At 39.1% G+C, this 23339-nt stretch overlaps 1 protein-coding gene across 1 annotated transcript; it reads right to left on the bottom strand.

Moving 5' to 3' along the window:
* Window positions 1–79: 79 nt before the first annotated feature.
* Window positions 80–19867, bottom strand: ICOS (inducible T cell costimulator). Its single transcript, XM_028153034.2, has 5 exons — window positions 19810–19867; window positions 5603–5932; window positions 3427–3533; window positions 2309–2393; window positions 80–120 (listed from the first exon to the last, which is right to left on the bottom strand). Exons 1-5 carry the CDS (start codon window positions 19865–19867, stop codon window positions 80–82), a joined length of 621 nt encoding a protein of 206 aa, XP_028008835.2.
* Window positions 19868–23339: the final 3472 nt, after the last annotated feature.

Consider the following 23339-nt stretch of genomic DNA (forward strand, 5'->3'; position numbering starts at 1 on the left):
CAAATCAAGCCAGACTCTTCAGGGTCCAGGAAATGAGGAACTCTTGCACTTCAAGTAGGGGGGAGATGGCCAACGTGGTTCATGCCTGGGTGCTAGAGAGTCCCAAGTTATGAGCAACATCTGTAACAAAAATGTAGCATAAATTCTTTAAAAGCTCTCCACGCACCAATTCCCTTTCTCAAGTTTCCCCCCTTTTTCACATGCACACGCACACATGCATATGCACACCCACAGACACACCCCATCCAAACTTTTCTTTATCAGTCAAGACCCAACACCAGTTCCACATTTTCCATACAGTTTTATTCGCCCCACTCTCAACTCCTACATAACAGATATTATCTGAAATGTACACTTCGCAATTACATACTTTTGACACTAACACGTAACTCCACCCTCCGTGTAAACATATCACCTCTCCCAATGACATTACAAACTGAAAACAAGGACTGTCTTGGGTCTTCCCTCCCTCTGCCCAGCACACATTACTCAGCACAGTGCTATTCACATAATAATCTTTCAATAAATATTTGACAGAGGTGCTGGGTCAGGCTCTGCTTGGAATTGGGTATGTGTAATGCTTTCGGAATATAGAGAAGGAAGGTCCTGCTTCCCCTCAAGAAGCTTACTCTCTGGCCATTTGCATAGCTATTTGTTTAAATCCAATTGGAAGAGATATACTAGGCTTGGTAGGTGGAACATGAAACCACCCACCTCTGATTTCAGCCTCAGGGGGTGGACACCTCAGTGCATGCCGAGGGTTCTAGCACAAAAGCCCATGGTGCATTTCTCTGCTTTTCTGCCTCAGGGCTTTCTCTGAAGACTTCTGAGCCAGCTAATCCCAAGCACAGGGCACAGTTTAGGGACGTGGGAGATTAAGGTTCTCTGTAGCCAACCCTAAACCAGGGCGGGTGGGAGCCAGTGGATAATGCCCCACTTATGGGAGACATCTGTCCACTCCTCAGAGATCCTGTGGCCTCTAGCTGAGATCTCAGCAATGCAACTTTCATTTGCGTTTCCTCCTTACCTGTCTCACTCTCCTTGTTCCCTCACCCCTTCTTCTTGGGGTCACCTTCCACCTAAATTACTTGTCCCCAAGTCTCTGTCTCAGGGTCTGTTTTAAGTGTTCCATACCAAAGCAGACACATTATTAAGAGCACAGAGATTAAGAGAATTTATTTTTTTAAATAGCAAAGTTATATGAAACACAAGCTCTTTGCTAGTGTCAAAGCTATGGTATCAATCTCTGGGTAACAAAGATGTCTCCAAACACCCTGGGCATTAATAATTTCTTGCATCTGAAAAGTGAGATGGACTAAAAGAGCATTTAGCTCCCTTTCTATACTTTAATTCTATGGCAGATGTTTTGTGTGTTTCTTTAATATAAATTATTCACCAATGAGTTGTGGCAAAAATGCAATGGCTTCTGTCTCATCATATACCTCATATCATTGCAACCTCTAAAGCATAAAATTTACACCTATCTACAATAGATGCTTCAACTTTTCTGAATGCTCCTCAACTTAATGACACTCAAGTTAACAACGCTTAATCTGAATGGAAAAGGTCAAATTCCCACCTAACTGGCCTTCTGTGATATACCCAAGTTCTTTAAACTTGCACATTTTAACAATATCTTCACCAATTCCTCCTCCTTTCTCTTGGTAACACCAATCCAGATCTCTCTTCCAAATCTCAGTCTAAAATCTCCATGTATCTATATATCTCCCACAGTGCCTCCCTTAGATTTTTGCACTTAATTGATATTCAGTAAATCTCATTGTATGACTTAATGAACTGTTTTTAACAAGGGAGACTTTGAATCATCTCAATTTTTAAAATATCGATTGGAAAATTTATTTGATACAACAGTGATTTATGAACTTGTTTGTTTAATTTTAATAGTAGTTTATAACCTTGTTTGTTTTCAATACACTGGAGAAAAACATAAAATCAGGTAAAATAAGAATTCATTTTTTCACAGAAAATACAAAAAGTCAGACTTAGAGGCATTATTCCTCCCTTTAAAATCATAAATTAAGCCCGGTGTGGCTCAGTGGTTGTGCATGGACCTATGAACCAGGAAGTCAGGGATCAATTCCCAGTCAGGGCACATGCCCAACCAGGGAGTGTGCAGGAGGCAGCCGATCAATGATTCTCTCTCATCATTGATGTTTCTATCTCTTTCGCCCTCTCCCTTCCTCTCTGAAATCAATAAAAAATATATTTTTTAAAAATCATAAATGAAAATTCCAGGCTTACGATGAAGACAGCTCTTCTCTTCCCGAAGCCCTAAATGTTGCTGTACCTGTGAGCCTAGGCTTCTTCGCCGTGTTCACCGCTGCCATGAACATGTACTCACTGTTCGCATCGTGCACACTGGCTCGATGCTTCTGAAAGAGAAAGTCAGAAAACAGGTTGGTCATCTGCTCTCTCCCATCTCCATCCCTGTTATTTGTTTGTTTGGTTGGTTTTTGGTTTATTTGTTTACTGTTTTCTATTCTTTGTCGGACTGGTATGTGACAAATGTTATAATGGGACTTGGGGTCCTGGCTTTCAGCTAAGTAGGAGAACAAAACAAAAAGGACTTTAAGTAAAAAGAGCTGACTTCCTCATTTTGGCCTTTATTGTTCTTTGCTCAGTAGAATTAGGTCATGGGCTCTATCTCATTCTCTTCCTTCTTTATCTCTTTTTTCATATTCCATTTGGCACAAATATACTCACTGCCTGGTCAATGATCACACTGTGGCTACACCTGGGTATTAGCAGACTTGCATCATATGCAGGGAGGTATAAGTTCTTTGAGAATGTGTTTTGCAAAAGGCTAAAAAGAATATTCTCAGCACAGATTTTTGTTGTTGTCATTATTGTTGTTGTTTTATCATTCTGCATAGCTTTTCAGTGGTTTTTCATAAAAAATAAGGAGCCCTAATAATTTACCATGGAAACAAGCTGGCCATTTACTTCTCAGCTACTACTGGTACCTTATAAGATTTTCTCACTTATTTCTTAGTTAACCAATGGAGTGAAACAGAACAGTTTCATCTTTGTCCCGACTCTTAGGAAGCTTAGAATAAAATGTGCAGCCCATATTAAATAATTTTTAAAAGCAAGAAGCTTCTATTTTTATGTTTTTACCTTCCTCCTGACTTTTTGTCTTTTATGGGCCTCAATTGTCTCATCTTTGTTGAATAATAATAACAACATATCTCTTTGTAAGCCATCGAATAAGTTTTGAAATGAAGCAGCTGTAAAGTAAGCTTCTGTTCCAAGTTAGTAGTTTAGTTAGTAGGTATATCTTGAGAGAGAAAAATGGTCTACCTATTGATCCATGTACTCTGGTAAGAGTAATATGTACTTTGATGAGTAAATGACCACTGATGTTCCTCAGTAAAGTTGATGCAAAAAAAGATAGACATTGCTCACCTTATTTTTAAACCAACATAAAAATGTGCATCCAAAAATGCAGATGACACCAAAAGCTGCACATCCTATGGGTGACCAGAACTTCAGCTGGCAACAAAGCTGTGATTCTGGGTTAGAAAAAAGAGATATTAAGAACAAATTCTAAAAATCAAATCTCCTCTTTCAGTGCTGAATTCCAAGGTGTTTTTGTTTTTTTTTTAACGAATTTAAAAGAACGATTTAATCAAATGAGCTTGTCTTCATTGCAACCATAAAACCCAGTAAATAGTAAACAACATCATTTTAGTATTATAGCAAGGATCCAAAAACTAAAACCTAAAAGACTGTACACACAAATATGTTTACAAATGTGACTAATAAAAAGGACTTTTCTGTCCATATTTTTGCAAAAGAATAAGTAGAAAAAGTAATGACATAAAACTGTTCTTTTCAGTCATCTCACTGCATTCTGCAAATTTAGCAAAAACCACAACCTTAAGCCTTATGTGAATAGAAGTAATAGTTATTAAGCCATGGGTTTGGATATTTGTCTTCATTTTTCCTGATTTTTGATGGCATATGTATTTTAGTTATTTTTTATATTTTTATTGATTTCAGAGAGGAAGGGAGAGGGAGAGGTAGAAACATCAATGATGAGAAAGAGTCATTGATGGGCTGCCTCCTGCATGCCCCACTGGGGATTGAGTCTGCAACCCAGGCATTTGCCCTGACCAGGAATCGAACTGCGACCTCTTTGTTCACAGGTCGAACCACTGAGCCATGCCAGCTGGGCAATGGCATATTTGTTTTAGAGACAACATGATCTATTTCTAACTCAGCAATCTACATTAACAAATGGCATATTACTGATTAATATCTATTATTATTAATAAAGTAGAGGCCCAGTGCACGAAATTCGTACCTCAGCCCAGCCTGCCCCTCTCACAGTCTGGGAGCCCTTAGGGGGGAGTGGGCCTAAGCTGCAGTCTGGCCTCCCTCTGCAGGAAGCGACCAGGCTGATCAGGGGAAGGTGCCACCCCCATCACCCCACTGCTGCTGCCACTGCCAGCCACCACAGCTGCCAAGCTGTTTTCATCAATATGGACTCCAGTCCCTTCACCATGAAAAAATGACAACTTTCTTTAGGCATTTTCAAGATGTGTCTTTCATAGGATATGTTTCCATTGATTTTTAGAGAGCATGGACGAGAGAGGGAAAGACAGAGAGAAACATCAATTTGAGAGGGACACTTTGATTGGTTGCCTCCTGCATGAGCCCTGACCTGGGCCCCAGCCAGGGAGAAGCCTGCAACCTAGGTACATGCCCTTGATCAGAATCCAACCCGGACCCTGTGGTCAGCAGACCAAGGCTCTATCCACTGAGCAAAACCAGCTAGGGCAGGATATGATATTTCTTAGCCCCTCCAGCAGTGGACCTTCATTTTTTCCTCCAGGAATGAGTTGGAAAAACCCTAGATCACCTTCTTGGATTCTTATTACCCAAGTTACCAAGAACACTGCGAGTGGCGGCGTACAGGGAGCTTAGCCAATGAGTGGTCAGAAAAGGTGTTTCCTCTGCAGCTCCTACACAGAGGCCCCCCTGTGTGTGTCCGCTGGGGTGGGGGCATACTCCGAGCTGCGCCACAGGCTGCTGGGAGCAGGCCCCCACCCCTGTGTGTGTCCGCTGGGGTGGGGGTGTGCTTTGAGCCATGCCACGGCCACTGGGAGCAGGCCCCCACCTCTGTGTGTGTCTGCTGGGGTGGGGGCGTGCTCCAAGCTGCACTGTGGCCACTGGGAGCAGGCCCCCACCCCTGTGTTTGTCCTCTGGGGGCCTGCTCCCAGCCATGCTGTGGTGGCTAAGAGCAGGTGCCCCTGTGTGTTGTGTCTCTGCGTCGGCCCATCCCCATCCCCAGCCTCCCCGTGGCTGCTGGGGCTGGGGGTGGCACACAGTCCCCTCCCGTCCATCTGTGCACGCAGCTGCCTCCTGAGCCAGTCGTGACGCCTTAAGGCATCCCAGATAATTTGCATATTACCTCTTTATATATATAGATCATCCCTTACGTATTTTCATCATAATTGTCATCAATTGCACCTAAATGAACTCCATCCCAAAATATACTTATTTTTTTTCATTAGCAAGAAAAGTTGTCAAAATGCATATGTACATTTACATCCAGAAGATGAAAACAATATCTTACCGTAAATATGCAAATATTCGCTCTTGAACTTCACTTGAAAAGGAGGAGGATCAAAAATTGATAGTCTGCAGGAGTAATAGCTGTCATGAGAACTGTCCAAGTTATTCAGAAAATAAGAGACACTGTTATTGGATGATTGACAGAATTTCAGACTCTGATTGGATACGGTGTTTCCACTTCCCTTTGTCTTACTGAAATCACAGATTATTTGTGTTCCTTTCAGCAACTCCATTCTAAATTGCTGGACATTCTCAGAGCATTTGCATAACATTTGTACACCTCCATTGTGAAATGTAAATATTTTAGACTTGGCAAAATCATCGATTTCTTCTGGATAAAAAGAAAAAAAAAAGCAACATTTTAGGAATAGGTTGCCCTAATAATTATATTTGAATACAAAAGTAATCTCTTCATAAAGTCACCTCTATTGTATAAAAATGAAAAAACTTCACAAAAAAAGAACATAATAGTTAAAACTGTGCCCTAGAAGAAGCCTAACCAGAAGCTTGTTTGTCATATATGAATATATAATATGCAGCATATTAGACAATATATTTACAGAGTATGAATGAAACAGATATGGTTCCTGCCCTTTGGCAGCTTCCATATTGGAAAAAGATGGTAAACAAATAAATATGTAGTAATGCACCATAATTTGTGTAAGGAATGGAGAACTAATTGAATAAGGGTGGTGATATTGGTTCTAATTTTTATTGTAAAATCAGAAAATGCCACTTTTCGGCTGGCGTGGTTCAGTGGTTGAGCATCGACCTATGAACCAGCAGGTCACGGTTCGATTCCCAGTCAGGGCACATGCCCAGGTTGTGGGCTTGATCCCCAGTAGGGGGCATGCAGGAGGCAGCCAATCAATGATTCTCTTTCATCAGCAATGTTTCTATCTCTCTCTCCCTCTCCCTTCTTCTCTGAAAGCAATAAAAATATTTTTTTAAATAAGAAAATGCCACTTTGAGGAAATGTTTTTAATATTGAAATTGAGGGAGGATTTGCACTTAGTCAAACAAGGAGAGTTTTGGGAAGATATTTTGGGAATGATGCAGTTAAGAAAAATTTTTTTAAAGTACAAATAGCTTACACTAAAAATAAGTGATTATATTTAAATATACATTGATATTATACTCTCTTGCTAGAGTGTAAAAGAACAGATGCATCATTTTCAAATGATAGAAATGTGTATCTTCTCAGAACCTCATCCACTGAAAACTAAATTAAGGTCTGATGAAAAAGGTAAGGCCCCGAATATTTGTTTACTGTTTCATTTTTTTTTTTAATTAATTTTCATCTTCTAGGAAGCCAAGGTTGTTTTTGTAAGCTACATAGGGATCACAGAAGGAGGAGACTGAGATGGTTTGGGCCTGGCTACAGATTCTGAGTTATTAGATTACTCAGCCCAGTTTTCGCCCTTTTGCAGTCTGGGAGCCCTTGGGGGATGTCCAACTGACAGCTTAGGCCCGGCTTGTGGCTGAGCAGTGCTCCCCCTGTGGGAGTGCACTGACCACCAGGGGGCAGCTCCTGCATTGAGCATGTACACCGTGGTGATCAGTGCGCATCATAATGACCTGTCATTTTGTCATTTGGTCAATTTGCATATTACCCTTTTATTATATAGGATAAGTTCAAACTGCTCATTGCCTTCCTTTTTTTCTTCTTCCTTTTTTTTTTTTAAATGTGAGAAACTTTTATGCTGAAATTGTTTGGGGAAAATATTATCATGAAAGTTTTCTACTTGTTTTAAAATCTCTATCTTTATTCTGAAATATTTGTGTATTTTTGCTTTTTTCATCCATATACATACTTGTTTTATATAGCAAACATATTATTTTGTTTTCCTCCATTGTCATTTAATGATATATCATAAACATTCTATTTTGACATAGTCATCATAATTATCCTTTTTATGGTGGTATAAAAGGCCATAATGTTAACCTACCATAATTTGTTAAAGCATCTACTAATGCTGAAAGAACTGCTCCAATTTATAATATGACTAACATTATGTAGGAGGATTCATTTACTACAACTCTACTTGCACAAATTTTATTTAAAAATTTACTTAAGATTTTTTATTAATTTTATTTAAGATTTGCCACAGTTACTTATTTTTCTTAATATCTGTAGGCTTCAATGTATATCTATCATATTACTTTGGAATAAATTTTCAACTTGGGGTTTGCTTGTGAATATACACACAGGTATTCTAGCTTTCAGTATGGCAGTCCAGGTTGTTCAAAATCACCCCATACCCCAACAACTAAAATGATGAACAAAATGTCTAAAATATTATTAAAAGAGAAGAAAGTACTAGGTTAAATTTGAAGAACCAGAACTCAGAGAGATAAGCAGAGCTTAGGAGCTACTTTTACTCTGAAAGCATTTGCTGTTCTCCCAGATTCAAACTTTTGTTTTCATGTTTCAACTCCCAGAGTGTGAAAAGTGAGAAATCTAGTAGAAGACCCTTTCCTCAATAAGCTGGGATCCCAAAAGGTTATATCTTTGGAGTACAGGTAAACCAGAAGCAAACCAGCCCTCATGCAGATTATAACCCACCTTTGAATCTCTTCAATAGTCTCTCAATTCTTACATTTTGTTTAAAGTGATTTTGGATTATTATTACCCAGAGGCTTTTGAAAATAAAAATGTAAGCTATTCCAGGAAGAAAAAATTTACATCTCAGACCTCAAATCATATTTACAAATAATAATTAAATACAATGACAAACACACCATAAAAAATAATCAGACACAAAGGGAAACATAACAGAAACAACAGACTACAAAAACAAATCCACAAACAATTATATATTTGAATTATCAGACCCACAAAATAAAACAATTGAGCTTACTATGTTTAAGAAAACAAAAGACAAAGTTATAATAATAATATCTGCAGAGCACAGAAAACTCAAAAAAGATCAACTAATTTGAAGAAAAAAAAAACGCAACAACTAATACTGGCAAAAACCACACAGATTAAAAACTCAGGGGAAAGGTTGAGTATTAAAGGTAAAGAGAAAGCTGATAAACTGAAAAATAGGCTAGAAAATTTATTCACAGTGCAGTCATAATCCACAGATTCAAGAATCCCAACAAATCACTAGCAGGTGTTTCCAAAATACTTACATCTACACATAGCATAATGAAAATCCTAAAAGCAGCAAGAGAGAAAAAAAAGACTGATTACCTTCAAAGAAGCACCTATTAGATTGACAGGTGATGTTGCAATAACCATAAAAGCCATGATACAGTGAAATTATGTCTTATATCTTCAACGTGGTGAAAGAAACTACCTATCAACCTAGAACATATTGTCTAGGGACAGGAAAGGTATATGTAACTTGAAACTTTGATAAGTGCAGTATGCATGTTGTGGTAATGACTAAAAGAATAGATAGAAACAGAATATATAACCTCAGTGGATATCACAAAGTTCAGTCTAAAAGGGGAAAAGAGTTGGAATAGTTGACATCAGAAAGGAAAATACAGGCATGGAAGACTTCTATGTGCTGACAATGTTTTATTTCTGACATGTAGTGGTTGTAGGAATGAGGTAGTATGCTTTATAACTTACTCATCAACAGGACATTTATATTTGCTTACTTTTCTTTATAGATGTTTTGTTCTAGAGTTAAATTTTTTAAAATATAGAAAAACAATGCTTATTTCATTTTTAAAATAGAGGGTATAATATAAGCAAAGGGGAAAGATCCAATAGCATGAGTATAGATGAAGTCTATATTATATGAAAATGAAAGTTGTTTTGCTTGGGGAGTTATTTGTCTGAGTAAATTATGTTGCTACTATTGTTTTGATGCTTATGTCTCTACTGTCTGTTGTAGAAGATAAAAGCAGTGGGCTGGTTCTCAGTTCCTTTAGAAATAATCAAAGTAAATTTCCCAGGGACTTTACAATGGCAGTAAGTAAACCACAAAGACATCTTGGAGTAAAAGTTTCTGCAACCACTGTGTGTACAGACATAAATGCATTGCTCTCTATTTCTGAAGATTATTTTGTCATCAAAATTTTTCCCCTTTTGTGTCCACACAAAATGGTTGGCGGTACAAGATGGAAGAAGTCCAATTCAGTGGTTCCCAAGAAAACCAGAGGCAAATTCTGGCTCTGGCATTAGCAAGCCTCTGTGACTAGAGTACCCCTCTTGACTTCAGTCTCTTCATCTGTGAAAGGGTTAGGGTCATGGTTATGGTTAGGGTTAGGAAGTGAGACCAAAACATCTTAAAGTTCTTTCTAACCGTTAGTCTCCATGGATCCAGGATCAGAACATACCATCTGAGACTGCAAATAACCAAGAGAGCTATTACTTTGCTGTTGTGTCTTCCAGAGAAGAAACCATGTTCCTATAATCCCCTCTCTGTCCCAGCATCTTAGTGGGCTGTCTCAGGGGGTTAGTAAAAATATAAATGAATGAGACTATCTTACTTACCCATAAAAGTATTTTGGTAGGGCTAGGAAGACTACCTCAAGTTTTCTTGAGTGACAGTGCCAAGGGTTTGTGCCATTGACATCAGAGGAGTAACTGGAGATGTCCTACTAAGTGTCATTTCTACTGGACATGCTTAATTTTTTATTTTATCATAATTCATTTAAAAATTACCTGGTCACCTTTTTATTATCAAACTAGAGGCCCAGTGCACAGATTCATGCACTGGGTCCCTCAGCCTGGCCTGCAGAGATCGGGCTGAAACCAGCTCTCTGACATCCCCTGAGGGGTCCCAGATTGCAAGAAGGTGACACACCCTGGAATCGGGCTCCTTCCTCTCTGGTTCCAGGTGTGTCACCCAAGAACTGCAGCTGCCAAGTCACCACATCTTGGCAGCTCCTGCATTGAGCATCTGCCCCTTGGTGGTCAGTGCGTGTCATAGCTACCAGTTGGATGGTCAAATGGTCAGATAGTTGCTTAAGCTTTTATATATATACTAGAGGCCCGATGCACAAAATTCGTGCAAGGGGCTTGGCCCTCACAGCCCCAGCTGCCTCAGCCCTCGCAGCCCCGGCTTCATCTGGAAGGTTGTCCAGACGGTCATTCTGATGTTCTGTCTAATTAGCATATTAGCTCTTTATTATATAGGATAGATGTAGTGATAAAAAGCCTGACTTAAGTTTCTATATACTCAATGCTTAAGTTCTCCATCTGAAAAACCACTTGGCAAATCTGTTTGCAATTTGAATAATTTCAACTAAAGAAAGTAGGTATGGAATTTAATGGATTGCTTCACAATTATTTTGGCATCTACAGAACAGATATGCTCAAATACCTAATCACAAATTCTCCTTAGTCTTTGGTGACATTTGAAAAACAGTATCAAAAGGAAGTTATACCTGTAACCATGACTGAAGCATTTAATGGATAGACAGACACTTTAAGGAAAATCTGTACATTACTCTGTACAACAAGAATATTTTCTTCACCCTCCCTGGATGTTTTTATCTCCAAGGCTAATATTCAACCACCATTTTTATAGCCAGTGCTTGGGTGTCAAATCTGCTTGATCAGTTCCTCTGCCACATCAATAATTAAAAATTGCAAGTGTCCCCTTCACCAATCTCTTTCATCTTGCCCTTTGTTCCTTTCTCTCATGCTTAAATTTTCTCCAGATACCAACTCTTAATATAAAATCATCCTTCCAAATGTCTTCGCCCACACTATCCTCATTCTCCCTAACATACCATCTCCATCTCAAATACCCATACATTCTCACATACATTGCTTGTCCATGTTTCAGACACCCTTGTACCAATAAATACCCCCACACTCTTATACACATTTTCTGTAACATCAACCTCTAACCAGCATCATATGCAGTCAGACCTGATAAACTTAGAAATCATACATCAAGTCTGATTCTTCCATGTACAGACAACTGATGGCTTAGGCAGTTTAGATTATTTGTCTGTAAGGTCACATAACTTCTTGGGTGCATGAAATATTTGGGGTTTAATTTAAGGTTGGAGTGCCACTAGCAACAACCAAGGAAAGGGTTATGGAAGCAGGCAACCACATGAAGCTAAACAGTGTTCACCACAGACTGAGTCTTACAAGACCACTGTTAAAATCTGTCTACAGGAAGAAAGTCTAATTTCCTGTTTTATGCCCAGTAGAATATATTCACTTCTCCTCCATCAAACTACAACTATCCAAACCAGCATCATCTCTCCCTGGGACTATAAAAGCTTCCAAACTCTCTGTTGTCACTCTTTCCCACTTACCATCCATTTTCCTCAAGGAAACCAGTATGATTTTCTAACACACAAAATTGGATAGTACCATTGCCATGCCTGTAAAACATGTATGGCCTTCCCATTTCACTTAGAATAAAATCTAACTCCTTACCTTGGTTTCAATGACATGCATGACCCACCCTATTTCTCTGAATTGCAGTCACATTGCTCTTTTTCCTATCCCTCAAACACAAGAAGCTGGTCCCTTAGGGCTTTGAAATTGTTTTTTCTTTGCCTGGGATGTTCTCTCTGATCTTCATATGCTTCTTACTTCTCCAAGAACCATTGACCACTCAATCCAAAACACACCCCAAGTCATTTTATAGCATACTAGAGGCCTGGTGCATGAATTTGTGCACAGGTGGGGTCCCTTGGCCTGGCTGGCAATCAGAGCTGATCGGGGCCATTTCACTCAGTCTGGAAGGAGGGACCATAGGAGGTTGGCTGTGGGAGTGCACTGACCACCAGGGGGCAGCTCCTGCATTGAGTGTCTGCCTCTGGTGGTCAGTGTGCATCATAACGACCAGTCATAACAGTCACTTAGGCTTTTATATATATAGATTACCTGAGATGAAGTATTTATCATTATCTGAAATTATCTGTTTTATTTGTTTACTTGTTTATTGTCTAGTTACCCCACCATAATGTAATCTTTAAAATCAGGGGCCTTGTTCATCTTATTATAGAGATACATCCCAAGTTTCTGTAACAGTACCTGGTATGTAGTAGATCACAGGAAATACCTCTTGGGTGGGTGGGTGGGTGGGTGGATGGATGGATGGATGGATGGATGGATAAATATGTAGATATTTATAAATCTGGGAATATGAGGCATTGACTATAGAATGTAAGAACCAATAGGCTCTTAGAAATGATCCGGTTAAGCCTTTCATTTCACATTTACATTTATCAAGCTAAACTGGGGCCAAAAAAGGGATCATCTTGCCCAGGATTATAGCTCATCGGTGGGATATGATCCCAAGGTTAGCTATACCAGGTTCCCTTTCTTCTGGAAACAAGGACATGCAAATATACAATCAAGCATAAAAGACACCTCTTCAACCAGGGTATCAGATTCTAATGTAAATTATCTGTTGGAGCTTCAAAGAAACAGGTTCTTTACCTGTGAGTATCTCCCAAGTTCATAAAGATGTATTTAGATGATTAATGATTTTCTTGGCTCTTTTATGTCTTTAGAGGGAAGGTCAGGTTTAAATCTGGTTGGTTATTAGGACCGCCAGAGTGCACGGTCATTACATTTGTCCAATGTACAGTGGTTCTGGGGCCAATGAGTATTCTAATACACCTAGATGTTTCATAACCACAGCATGTGAGTGATTTCTGATACAATTACCATGCTATATCTTTTAGCATTTAATACATTATTAAAAATACAAATAGGAATATGTTCTCTTGAATCCTGGTAGAGAGTCTTAAAATCTGGTTATTAATTCTTAGTCTTTTGTTGATATTGTATCTGTTTACTTCTTGTTGGTACTCTCCGATTATAAATACTGTAGAGCAGCGATTCTCAACCTTTTTCATTTCATGGCACACATAAACTAATTACTAAAATTCTGTGGTGCACCAAAAGATATATTTTTTACCAATCTGACAAAAAAAAAGTTTAATTTTGACTCATTCACACCAGATGGCTATTGTTGTGTTGGCTGTTGTCATTTTTTTATTTCACAATCTAAGGGAAAGAGGTCAATGTCCCTGACTAAATAGTCAGGTATTGCACGTTTTAAAAATTCTTGTGGCACACCAGCTGAAAATCGCTGCTCTAGAGGACAGGTACTATATCTTCTTAATCATGTTGACTACATGTCTGTAGGGTACAATCTTTCCCAAAGAGGTTCAAACCTGTTAACTGCTGCTAACTATAATTTGTATAATATTACTATTGATATCCATGGACTAATGTTTTCAAGAGAAAAAAAAACAGAATCTTTATATTAGGTGACTTCTTTAGGTTTTCAGATAAAAGCATTTGCATCTTTATTTTTGGGGAGCTGTTAAGAAAATTCTCTGAAGAAAAATGTATTCACCTGAGAATTGCTCTATGGTCCAAAAGTTTATTTGCAAGTTGATTCATTTAATATCTAAACTATTTCATTTCTTCAGTATAAGACAGTCTTATTTGAACCCATCCTGCCACGACTCTTTGTAAGCAGTTGTATTATCCCTGGTTGAAAATCTTTTGACAAAAACATTCAGAAAATCCACACAGTGCAGGGATGTAAGACAAATCAGAAATTTGACTTTGTTCTCCTTAGCTCAGACTTCTAACCACAAACCTCCCAAAGGTGTCAGGGTGATAGAAAGATAAGATCTCCTGAGTTCACATTATTGATAGTGCTTATTAAACACATTTTTTTTTAATCAAACCATGATAAGCTTTAGCTGAGCACAGCACAGGAATGTGACATAGAGGCAAGTTCTAAAAATTGCAATGTTCATTTTAGATTTCTGTTACATTTGATCTTTTACTAAGAAATTCTAAAAATGTGCTTTCTAACAGTTTTTTTCTCCTTTCATAAAAGCATTGTCATTTCTTATGAGTCTACTAGCTAAAAATTTAATACATAGATCATTTCTATATTTGTATTATTATTCAAAGGCACCCATAAGTGATTGAAATCAGTAGGAAGAGTAGGCAAAATAAGCCAAATCCAAACACTTAACATTAACGAGGGAAAAGGCCAAAAATGTGGAAAAGGAGAAAATGTAAAATAAAACACACACACACACACACACACACACACACACACACACACAGAACATGTGAATTGTTTGTATGCTCCATACTCTCCAAGGAACTTTGTACTGGGGAATAAAACAAGCCTTGTCCTCTAAGTTAAATGAAAGATTAATTTTCTTCTAGTAAAAACCGATTTTCTTCAAGAAAATTGAAAAATCCCAGAGGTGATATAAAACTTTGCAGCAAATACTCACTAAGTAATTAATTTGCAAACAAGTTACTTCTTCAGTTATTTCATTGCCATTGATTTGAAATTGTCCTCCTAGGAAAATCACATGAGATTAAAATAGACCCAACTCTCTTCCAGGGAGAGGGAGAGAGAATTTTGTCAGTACTCATGAATATCCACATACTTTCCATCCTTCAACTGCTGTGCAAAGCCCTTAGGACACGCAGACAAGGTGTTCACTGGGTGAACTTGTTTACATTTAAGGCTCCAGTGATTCACACCTTTCTCTCAAGCCCACCCCTCCCTTTAGCTTCAGGGAATATTTCCAATTCCCTTTCAACATCTCCACCTGGAAATCCCCTGACACACCAAAATTAGCATTTCCAAACTGAATTCAATATTCATTTCACAAACCCAAAAACCTCATGCTTTAAGGGAGTCACTTGTCCGACTCTCAGAAACTCAGAGTTGTCCCATTTCTCCCCCTATTTTGCTTACACCTATATATTTGTAATTCATATATGCTTAGAGCATAATTATTTTTGCCCATCTTTCTCATTTAACCATGAGCTCCACAAGAATAAGAACTGCTGCCCTGCCAGTGTGGCTCAGTGGTTGAGGGTCAATCTATGAACCAGGAGGTCACTGTTTGATTCCCTGTCAGGACACATGCCCTAGATTCAGGCTTGCTTGATCCCCAGTAGGGGGCGTGCAGGAGGCAGCCGATCAATGATTCTCTCTCATCATGGATGCTTCTAGCTCTCTCTCCCTCTCCCTTCTTCTCTGAAATCAATGAAAAAATATTTTTAATAAAAGAATAAGGACTGCATCATGGTCCCCAAAATAACCCCAGGACCTGGAACATATTAGAAGCTCAATAATATTAAATGAATAAATACGTAGAAAAATATAGAGGATAAGCATGGTGGTAACTGTCCTGCAACAGGCTGAGCAGAGCAAGAAAGGCAGGGCAAGAGATCCTATTTACCAGATATCCCAGTCCAAAGACAAAGACTCATAATGATGCAAACTCAAGAATTTAAAAATCTTAGCTTTAGTTTATAGTTAATGGGCCTGGTAATTAATGCATGTAGAAAGCTATTGTTCCAGGACTGGAATGTATGACTGGACCTGCCCTGACTTCCAGAGGCCCGCCAGCAATTCGACCTCTGTGCCCCAGGAGGACTGCAAGGGACCAAGAGGGACCAAGACGATATCTGAGTCATGTGCTCCAGGGAGAGAACATCAGCCCCCCCAGGACACAGATGAAGAATCACCTGTCATCAGATGAAGGGATGCTCGGAAAACCACCAGATTGCAGCTTTTATCTGATTAGCCGTTTTCCCTGAATTCCAAACCCCTTACCAATTGTTTTCCTGAACTCCAAACCCTTTACCTACTCTTTTCTTCTCATAAAAAGGGTCAGCTTGAGATGAGCTGGGAGACAGTATTTAGGGTGTATAACACGCCATCTTCTCAGATCGCTGGCCATCTGAATAAAGCGCCATAAAGATTCAAGCCTTGTCGCTACTTATTGGTTCTGTTAGTGACAGGTAGCACGAACACAGACTTTTCTGGTTTCAGTACTGAATGATTCCAAACCAATTCTCTGAAGCCCAATAGGTCTAGAAGTTATATAAATATCTAAGCTTTCAAAAGCTTCCAAAAATAATAGCAATAACTTAGAAGCATTGGGGTGCTTCTTATGTATTGAGTACTGTGTTAAATGCATTGCACGCATTTGTTGTTCATAACAGCCTTTTCAGTCAGATTGTCTATTTTTATCCTTGTTTTACAGATGAAGAAACTGTGGTTTTAAATTACTGGCCCACTGTTATAGAGCCAATATATGGTAAAGCCATAATTTGGACCTAAAGAATCTGAAACCAGAGTCCAGACACTTAAAGAGCCACTTAGTGCAGTGGTCGGCAAACCACGGCTCGCGAGCCACATGCGACTCTTTGGCCCCTTGAGTGTGGCTCTTCCACAAAATACCATGTGCGGGCGCGCACATACAGTGCGATTGAAACTTCGTGGCCCATGCACAGAAGTCGGTTTTTGGCTCTCAAAAGAAATTTCAATCGTTGTACTGTTGATATTTGGGTCTGTTGACTGATGAGTTTGCTGACCACTGACTTAGTGCTAGATTTGGAAGGTATTTTCAGATATTTATTTTCCTTCAGGATATATTGGGTATATAATTGTCCCAAACACTTAAAGTGGTCACATTGCTATCACATGTATGTTGTGATTGTAATTTCTTAGATATGAAATTATATGTGCTTAACACATTGAGTCTGCAACAACATCGGATCTTTGCTCTAACAGGGTTTAAATTCATAATGATTATTCTGTCACCTGCCTGTAGAAATGTAAAAATAAGAATTCACATATACAAGAAACTCTCATCATATTTAAATAAGTGCAAACAGAATGAGGGTAGACTTTTCCTGTGTCTTCAAAATCATTAACAACCCATGAGTTATGCTTAGCCCCCAGTAGCAATAATACCTCTCGTACAGCCACTGCCATCAATTAAAAAGTCACATCCTTGCCTAGGGAGGTGGGTGGGAGTGGGGTGGAGGGGTCATTGGAGGAAAGGGGGGCATTTTAATACTTTCAACAATAAAGATAAATTTTTAAAAAGTCACATCCTTGCCTTGAGATTTTTGCTTTAGATCTATATAGTACAAAATGAAAAGAGTTTTAATCATGAGTGCAATAGAGATGTTGGTGATGGTGGCATTGTTGAGTCTTTCATGGATGGATTTTTTTGGTGCTGAGCCCAAGGAAAATATAAATGTTGTCTGATAAAAGTTTGACTTCTCAAATTCAAAAAAAAGTTACATTTAAATGCTCTTTAATTGATTATTGAAAGTCCCACGTCTATGTCAACATGGCTCAAACAAAATATTCTATCGGAACTGGTGGTTGACAGAATCAAAACTCTTGAGTCTGTCTTCCTCTTTTTATTTTTGATATAAAAACTAGAAGGGACATCCAAGTTTCAAGTCTCCACATTGAACTAAAAAAAAAAAAAATAGTCATCATCAGCATATGGAGGTAACTCCAGGAGGTAGAAAGCCTTCCATTAGTATTCATATACACATATGCACAAAAGAATTTAGTGTTCCAACAGAAAAAATCGGAAAAAAATATTTTGTCGAAAAGTAATAAGTTATTTCAAGACTCCCACAGCCTTGCCTAAGGACAAAAAACACATTTGACTTATTTCCCTATGTGGCTTTAAATTTTTTTAAATTTGTTTTTGTCTTTTATTTGTTTGTTTTTAGTGTCCAGTGCAGGAAAAGTCTTGCAAATTTTCATAGACCTAAAATGTGTGAGTTAGTTCTTTCTATAGACAGCCATGTTGGGATTCTGCTTTCCTTCCCAACCTCATCTTGCATCATCCCCCACGCCTTCCTTCTCTGTGCTCAGGCACATTGCCTTCTTCCGGTTCCCTGGCCTTACCTTATTCCCTCCTGCCACAGGTCCATAGCACTTACTCTCCTCATGGTATGGAATGTTCCTCCCAACCCTCACACAATTTACTCCTACTTGTCTTTCAAATATCAGTTTAAGTACCACTTCCACACAAAAGACTTCAATGAACCATGCTCCCCAACACCACCTCTACACCCACCCAGTCTAGATAGTCTTCTTTATTATATTCTATGATGATAGAACTGAGCTCTACCTGTAATTATCATTAATTCATGGGATTATATGATTAGTCCCTCTCTCCCAACCACTTATTTAGCTCCATGAGAGCAGGGACTGACCTAGTTTTGCTCATCACTGTACGTACAGCAGCTAGCATAGTACCTCCTGCATAGCAAGTGCTTGGTGCAGTATGAATAAATTGATGAGTGAGTGAATGAAAGAATAAATATTAATTCTGAAGCTATTTGTTTGTTGTTTATGTCACTAAAGGATTCCACTGGGTTGTAGAAAAACCGTAGTTAGACAAGCAAATTGTCCCAAACTGCCCTTGGGATTTATAAGTAGATCCTATTTCCTCATTCCTCATTCTTCTTTACAAGAGCATTTGAGCCACCTTGAGCCACTGAAAGTCAAACATATGACCAATCTACTTTTGCATGTTTTTTGGGGTTTTTTGAAAAAAAATTAGTCTATTTCTTTGTACCACTAAAAAAAAATTATTATTTCTAAATAAGATTATACCTACTAAAAGTGGTGATTTCACTTTTAGTGTTAATAAAACTCCCCAACTTAATATAATTTCACTTTTCTTTTCCCAGCCTCAAAAACATGGCTCAGAGTTAAGGATAAAATAAATACTAAATAAAATGTACAGAGTAAGAAGCAGTAGGAGCACATGCATTAGTTCAGTTGTAGATAGTATTGTTTACATTGTTTAAATGGAGTCTGACATATGCCACCTGAGAGAAAGAATGAGAACTTCAGAACTATTATTTTTTTAATGTCTACCCTGGGGTGTGTTTTTACATCATCCACTACTCCTTCGCATTTTTGAGGGACTCTGACACTTGGTGTTGAGAAAACCCTGTGGAGGCCTGGGCATTTCTGACAATAGACCACCCAGATAAGATTAAAATAAAAATCCTAATTTTTCAAAGTCCTTCCATTTCATTTTCTCCTTCAGAAATAATTCCCAGCCCAATGTCAGGACTTTGCATTTTTATTCCGTTGATACAAGTCGTTCTGCCTTTCATCTTTCTCTGAGAATAGTAGGCCGCTCTTCTACTTTATCCACTAAAAGGTAACTCCAAGCAGGTAATTAAAAACTGTAATGGACTGATGAAACCTTTTTCTTTACCTTAAAACATAATATCAAAGGAAGCAGTACAAGCTCAATGCCATCAACGGTGACATGAGTGACAAATGCCCTTAGCCATCCATGTACTTGGGCCCTTCTGCAATTGTTATTACTTTCAAAAAAAATATTTTTTCTATTTGATGCGTAAATTTTCTACCTTTGATTTTTCTTACTGTCACTTATTAAAGTTATAACATAAGAAATATTCAATAGACCACTTACCTGTTAGAACTTCAACTTGGAAGCAGAAGAGAAAGAAATACCAAAGGTCTGACTTCATCTTTGCCAAGAACAGATAAAATCCTCTTCTACAGAGCTGAAAAAAATAACAGCAAAACTCATGTTCCTAGATGTTTTCTACTTGCTGGAAAGGAAGTGGCTTTGTGGGGGTTGATGCAATGTCACACTTACCATCAAGGCAAGGATGTGACTTTTTTTAAATTTATCTTTATTGTTGAAAGTATCAAAATGCCCCCCTTTCCTCCAATGACCCCTCCACCCCACTCCCACTCACCTCCCTAGGCAAGGATGTGACTTTTAATTGATGGCAGTGGCTGTACCAGAGGTATTATTGCTTCCAGAGCCGAGGGGTTCCAAAGGGCAAGTAGGGGGCTCATTCTGCAGTGATTTCCCTAAGCTGCTGATGTTTTCCCAGGCACAATTTCTAGGGCTCATGGGCCTCAGTAGTGGGTGTGAAAGAAGCTATTTGAGAGACTGAGCTAGCCTGAACAGTAAAGACTGGACCCCCAGGCCCCTAGGAACCTGCTACCCTGATTTCTTCTTTTCCCTTCCACTGTACCCCGGACAGCATCAAGAGGAAATGCCTCCAGAGGCATTGTCATTGCATTGGAGTCTTTTTCCAGCAAAGACACAGGCAGTGAAGGATAATTGACTTTTTCTAACCTTCTTGTGGCCTTCCTCTGGAACTAAGCACAGTGTGGAGAGCTTTTACTTTATTTGATAAAAGCTGCCACAGATCTAGCGTTCAGCTGTAGTTATGCAGGGGGAAATAAGGTGGACAGGGAGTAATGAACATTTATTGAGCACATGCTATGTGTCAGACATCGTGCCTCACATAATTATCTCTTTAGTTCTCACCGCTATAAGATAGATCCCATTATTATTACCATTTTAGAGGTGAGGAAACTGATAGAGAAATTAAGTAACTTGCCTCGGATCACACAGTCAATAGGTGATTGAACCACACATGTCAATTCCAGTGAATTCCACACTTTTACTTACCACACTATATTCTCATGTTAGTCTTCATTTATCTAGCCAGAAATTACTGATAACATGATTTTTTTGGCCTCATATTTTGATGGAAGAAGGGTACCTTTAGGTCCTAGACGAAGTTCTAAAATATTTGAACACAAGAGATTTTCTAACAAAATTTAGGTGTGACATTTCTCAAGAGGAGAAAATTACACAATAAACACAATTACTTACGGTTTTAAATATTCAGAACTACTTTTCGTGTGCCTGCAAAATAAAATGGGCAAAAAATTTCCATTCACCGCACAGGAAGCACTCTTGTTTGCTTTTATGTTATTTTTTTAAATTATTCCATGACTTAAGAAGGTTTTGATTTGTGTGTGCAGATGCCTGGGGCAAAGGTGGAGAATGGAAAGTCTGTTACATTAAAAGTAGAATGTTTATTATGACTTATCTTGTGGGCACCACAGTTCCAGATAGTGTGTGCTTGCTTTTCTGAAGTTTCACCGGTAAATGTCTTTCTTTTGCTTTACTTGAAACTCACGGAAAGCAACATCTGCATGTTTAGGGGGCCTACACACAGAGGCCATTGAGTCCAAACAATGGGTTAAAAAGCAGCCCAAAGTACCTGTGTGTCACCTGACCTTGGCTTGCCTTTTTGAGATAGAAAAGCCCGGAAAGAGAGGGTTCTTCCTCATCAAAATTGCTTCTCTTCACTCATTCCCTTGATTGTTGAGTGGCAACACCAGCCAGACATTAGCCAGGAATCCATGTGTCAGCCCTCTCCACTCTCCACTAATCTATATATATAAAAAGCTAATATGCAAAGTGTCCCCTCAGGAGTTCCACTGGGAGACCAGGAGTTTGATTGCTCACTATGACATGCACTGACCACCAGGGGGCAGCACAGAAGGAAGGGAGGCCCTGGCCTAGCAGCTGGAAGGCCCCAATCGGCCCTGATCGCCGGGCCAGGCCTAGGGACCCTACCTGTTCATGAATTTCATACATCGGGCCTCTAGTTTACCAATAAGCCCCATTCTTCTATTTTCTTCTGTCTGCCATGTGTTTCTCTCTCTCTCTTTCCAGGGTCACTGCCTTAGAGCAGGCCTCCAGCATGTCTCTCCTGGTCTTTCTGTCCCCACTCTTATTCCATTTCAATCAGCATCCACACCAACCAGAGAAAGTAATCTTTGTAAAATGTAAATCTAATTCATCTGTGCTTCCCTGCTTAGCATCCTGTCGGTCTAAGATAAGGCCCAAACTCCTTATAAGGACCCTTGACGATAGGCCTCCAGCTCCTCTTCTGACACATTTGTTCCTTCTTCCTCCTTTTTTCTTCCTCCTGCAATGACAGTGTCAGAACTATTGAATGATGCTGCCTTCCCCACATTCCCAAGCTAAGGCTTCCCCCACCTGCCAGGAGCCCTCTTCTTGTCCCCAGACCCCCTCCTCACCAGCCCAGCTTCTTTTCTTCTGCAGAAATCCTACCATTCTTCAGATCTTTGCTTACATGCCCATCACTTCATCAAAAACGCCTTTCCTGATCCATTTGTTTCACTTCCAACCACTTCCATACCTAGTGTCCATTCAGTAGCTTTTCTACATCCTCCTAAGGCCCCTCTGTGTCCCCCATTCTAGAACTCATCATACTACTGTAAAGGCCTGTTTGCTTTCTTGCAGCCCCTACTGTGAGCAGCATCAGAACAAAGACCAAAGATGCCTTCTTTGCAGCCATATCTGCAATGCCCAACACAGTGCCTGGGGCATAGCAGACGCTCCATAACTGTCTCGACTGAATGAGTATTTGAAGAATTTTTGACTTTTGAAGGAACTATTGCCAACTAGCACTTTGCTCTTTGAATCATAATGCATAATGTGAGGGCAGAAAATTATCAAAATGTTTCTGTATTTCACGTTGAAATTAATCCAACAAATACAAAAAAGTAATCATCCTCATTTAGCTCTTATCTGATCATTTGTCCATCCAAGTCAAACAAAAGAACCTCCTATTTTAACAGCCAAATCATATTTTCTCATTTAAAAGTTATTAATTAACCCATAAAGCTCAGAAAACCAATTGCTCATTTCCACAAATGATAAATAAATCACAGTGTAAGATATGACTATAAAGTAATATGATTAGTACTTTTAACACAAATATCCAACTTAGTCACGTTGGCAGCAAAGCTTTCATTCTGATGATGGTGCCATCGCTCAAACCATTATGAAACACCCCTGGACCCCAATCCCTCAGTCCTGTCTTTTGGTCCTGGACTGCCTTCCTAGAGCTCCTTCCTTCATTTATAAATCCTCTAATGATAGAATTTATCTAATCATTAACACATACAAGCACATTTCCTCAGATACTATAACCCCTGTCACAGACATTTCTCTCTTCTTTCTTAATAAGGACAAGTCCACACTCAGTCTCTGCCCCTCGTCGCTTCCTAGATGCTCCTCAACCCACTGTAGGTGGGTTTCTGTCCCTATCACTCTACTGAAACTGCTTTCCCAAAGCCCACTTTATGGATTCCACA

Source organism: Eptesicus fuscus, chromosome 11, assembly GCF_027574615.1.
Source record: "Eptesicus fuscus isolate TK198812 chromosome 11, DD_ASM_mEF_20220401, whole genome shotgun sequence".
NCBI lineage: Eukaryota > Metazoa > Chordata > Mammalia > Chiroptera > Vespertilionidae > Eptesicus > Eptesicus fuscus.

Coding starts and splice junctions, on each gene's coding strand:
- ICOS (XM_028153034.2), bottom strand. CDS start 19,867: ATGAAGTCAGACCTTTGGTATTTCTTTCTCTTCTGCTTCCAAGTTGAA. Junction 3,534..5,602: donor CGAATATTTGCATATTTACG/GTAAGATATTGT, acceptor TTTCTAACCCAG/AATCACAGCTTTGTTGCCAG. Junction 121..2,308: donor GAAGAAGCCTAGGCTCACAG/GTACAGCAACAT, acceptor TTTTTGTTACAG/ATGTTGCTCATAACTTGGGA.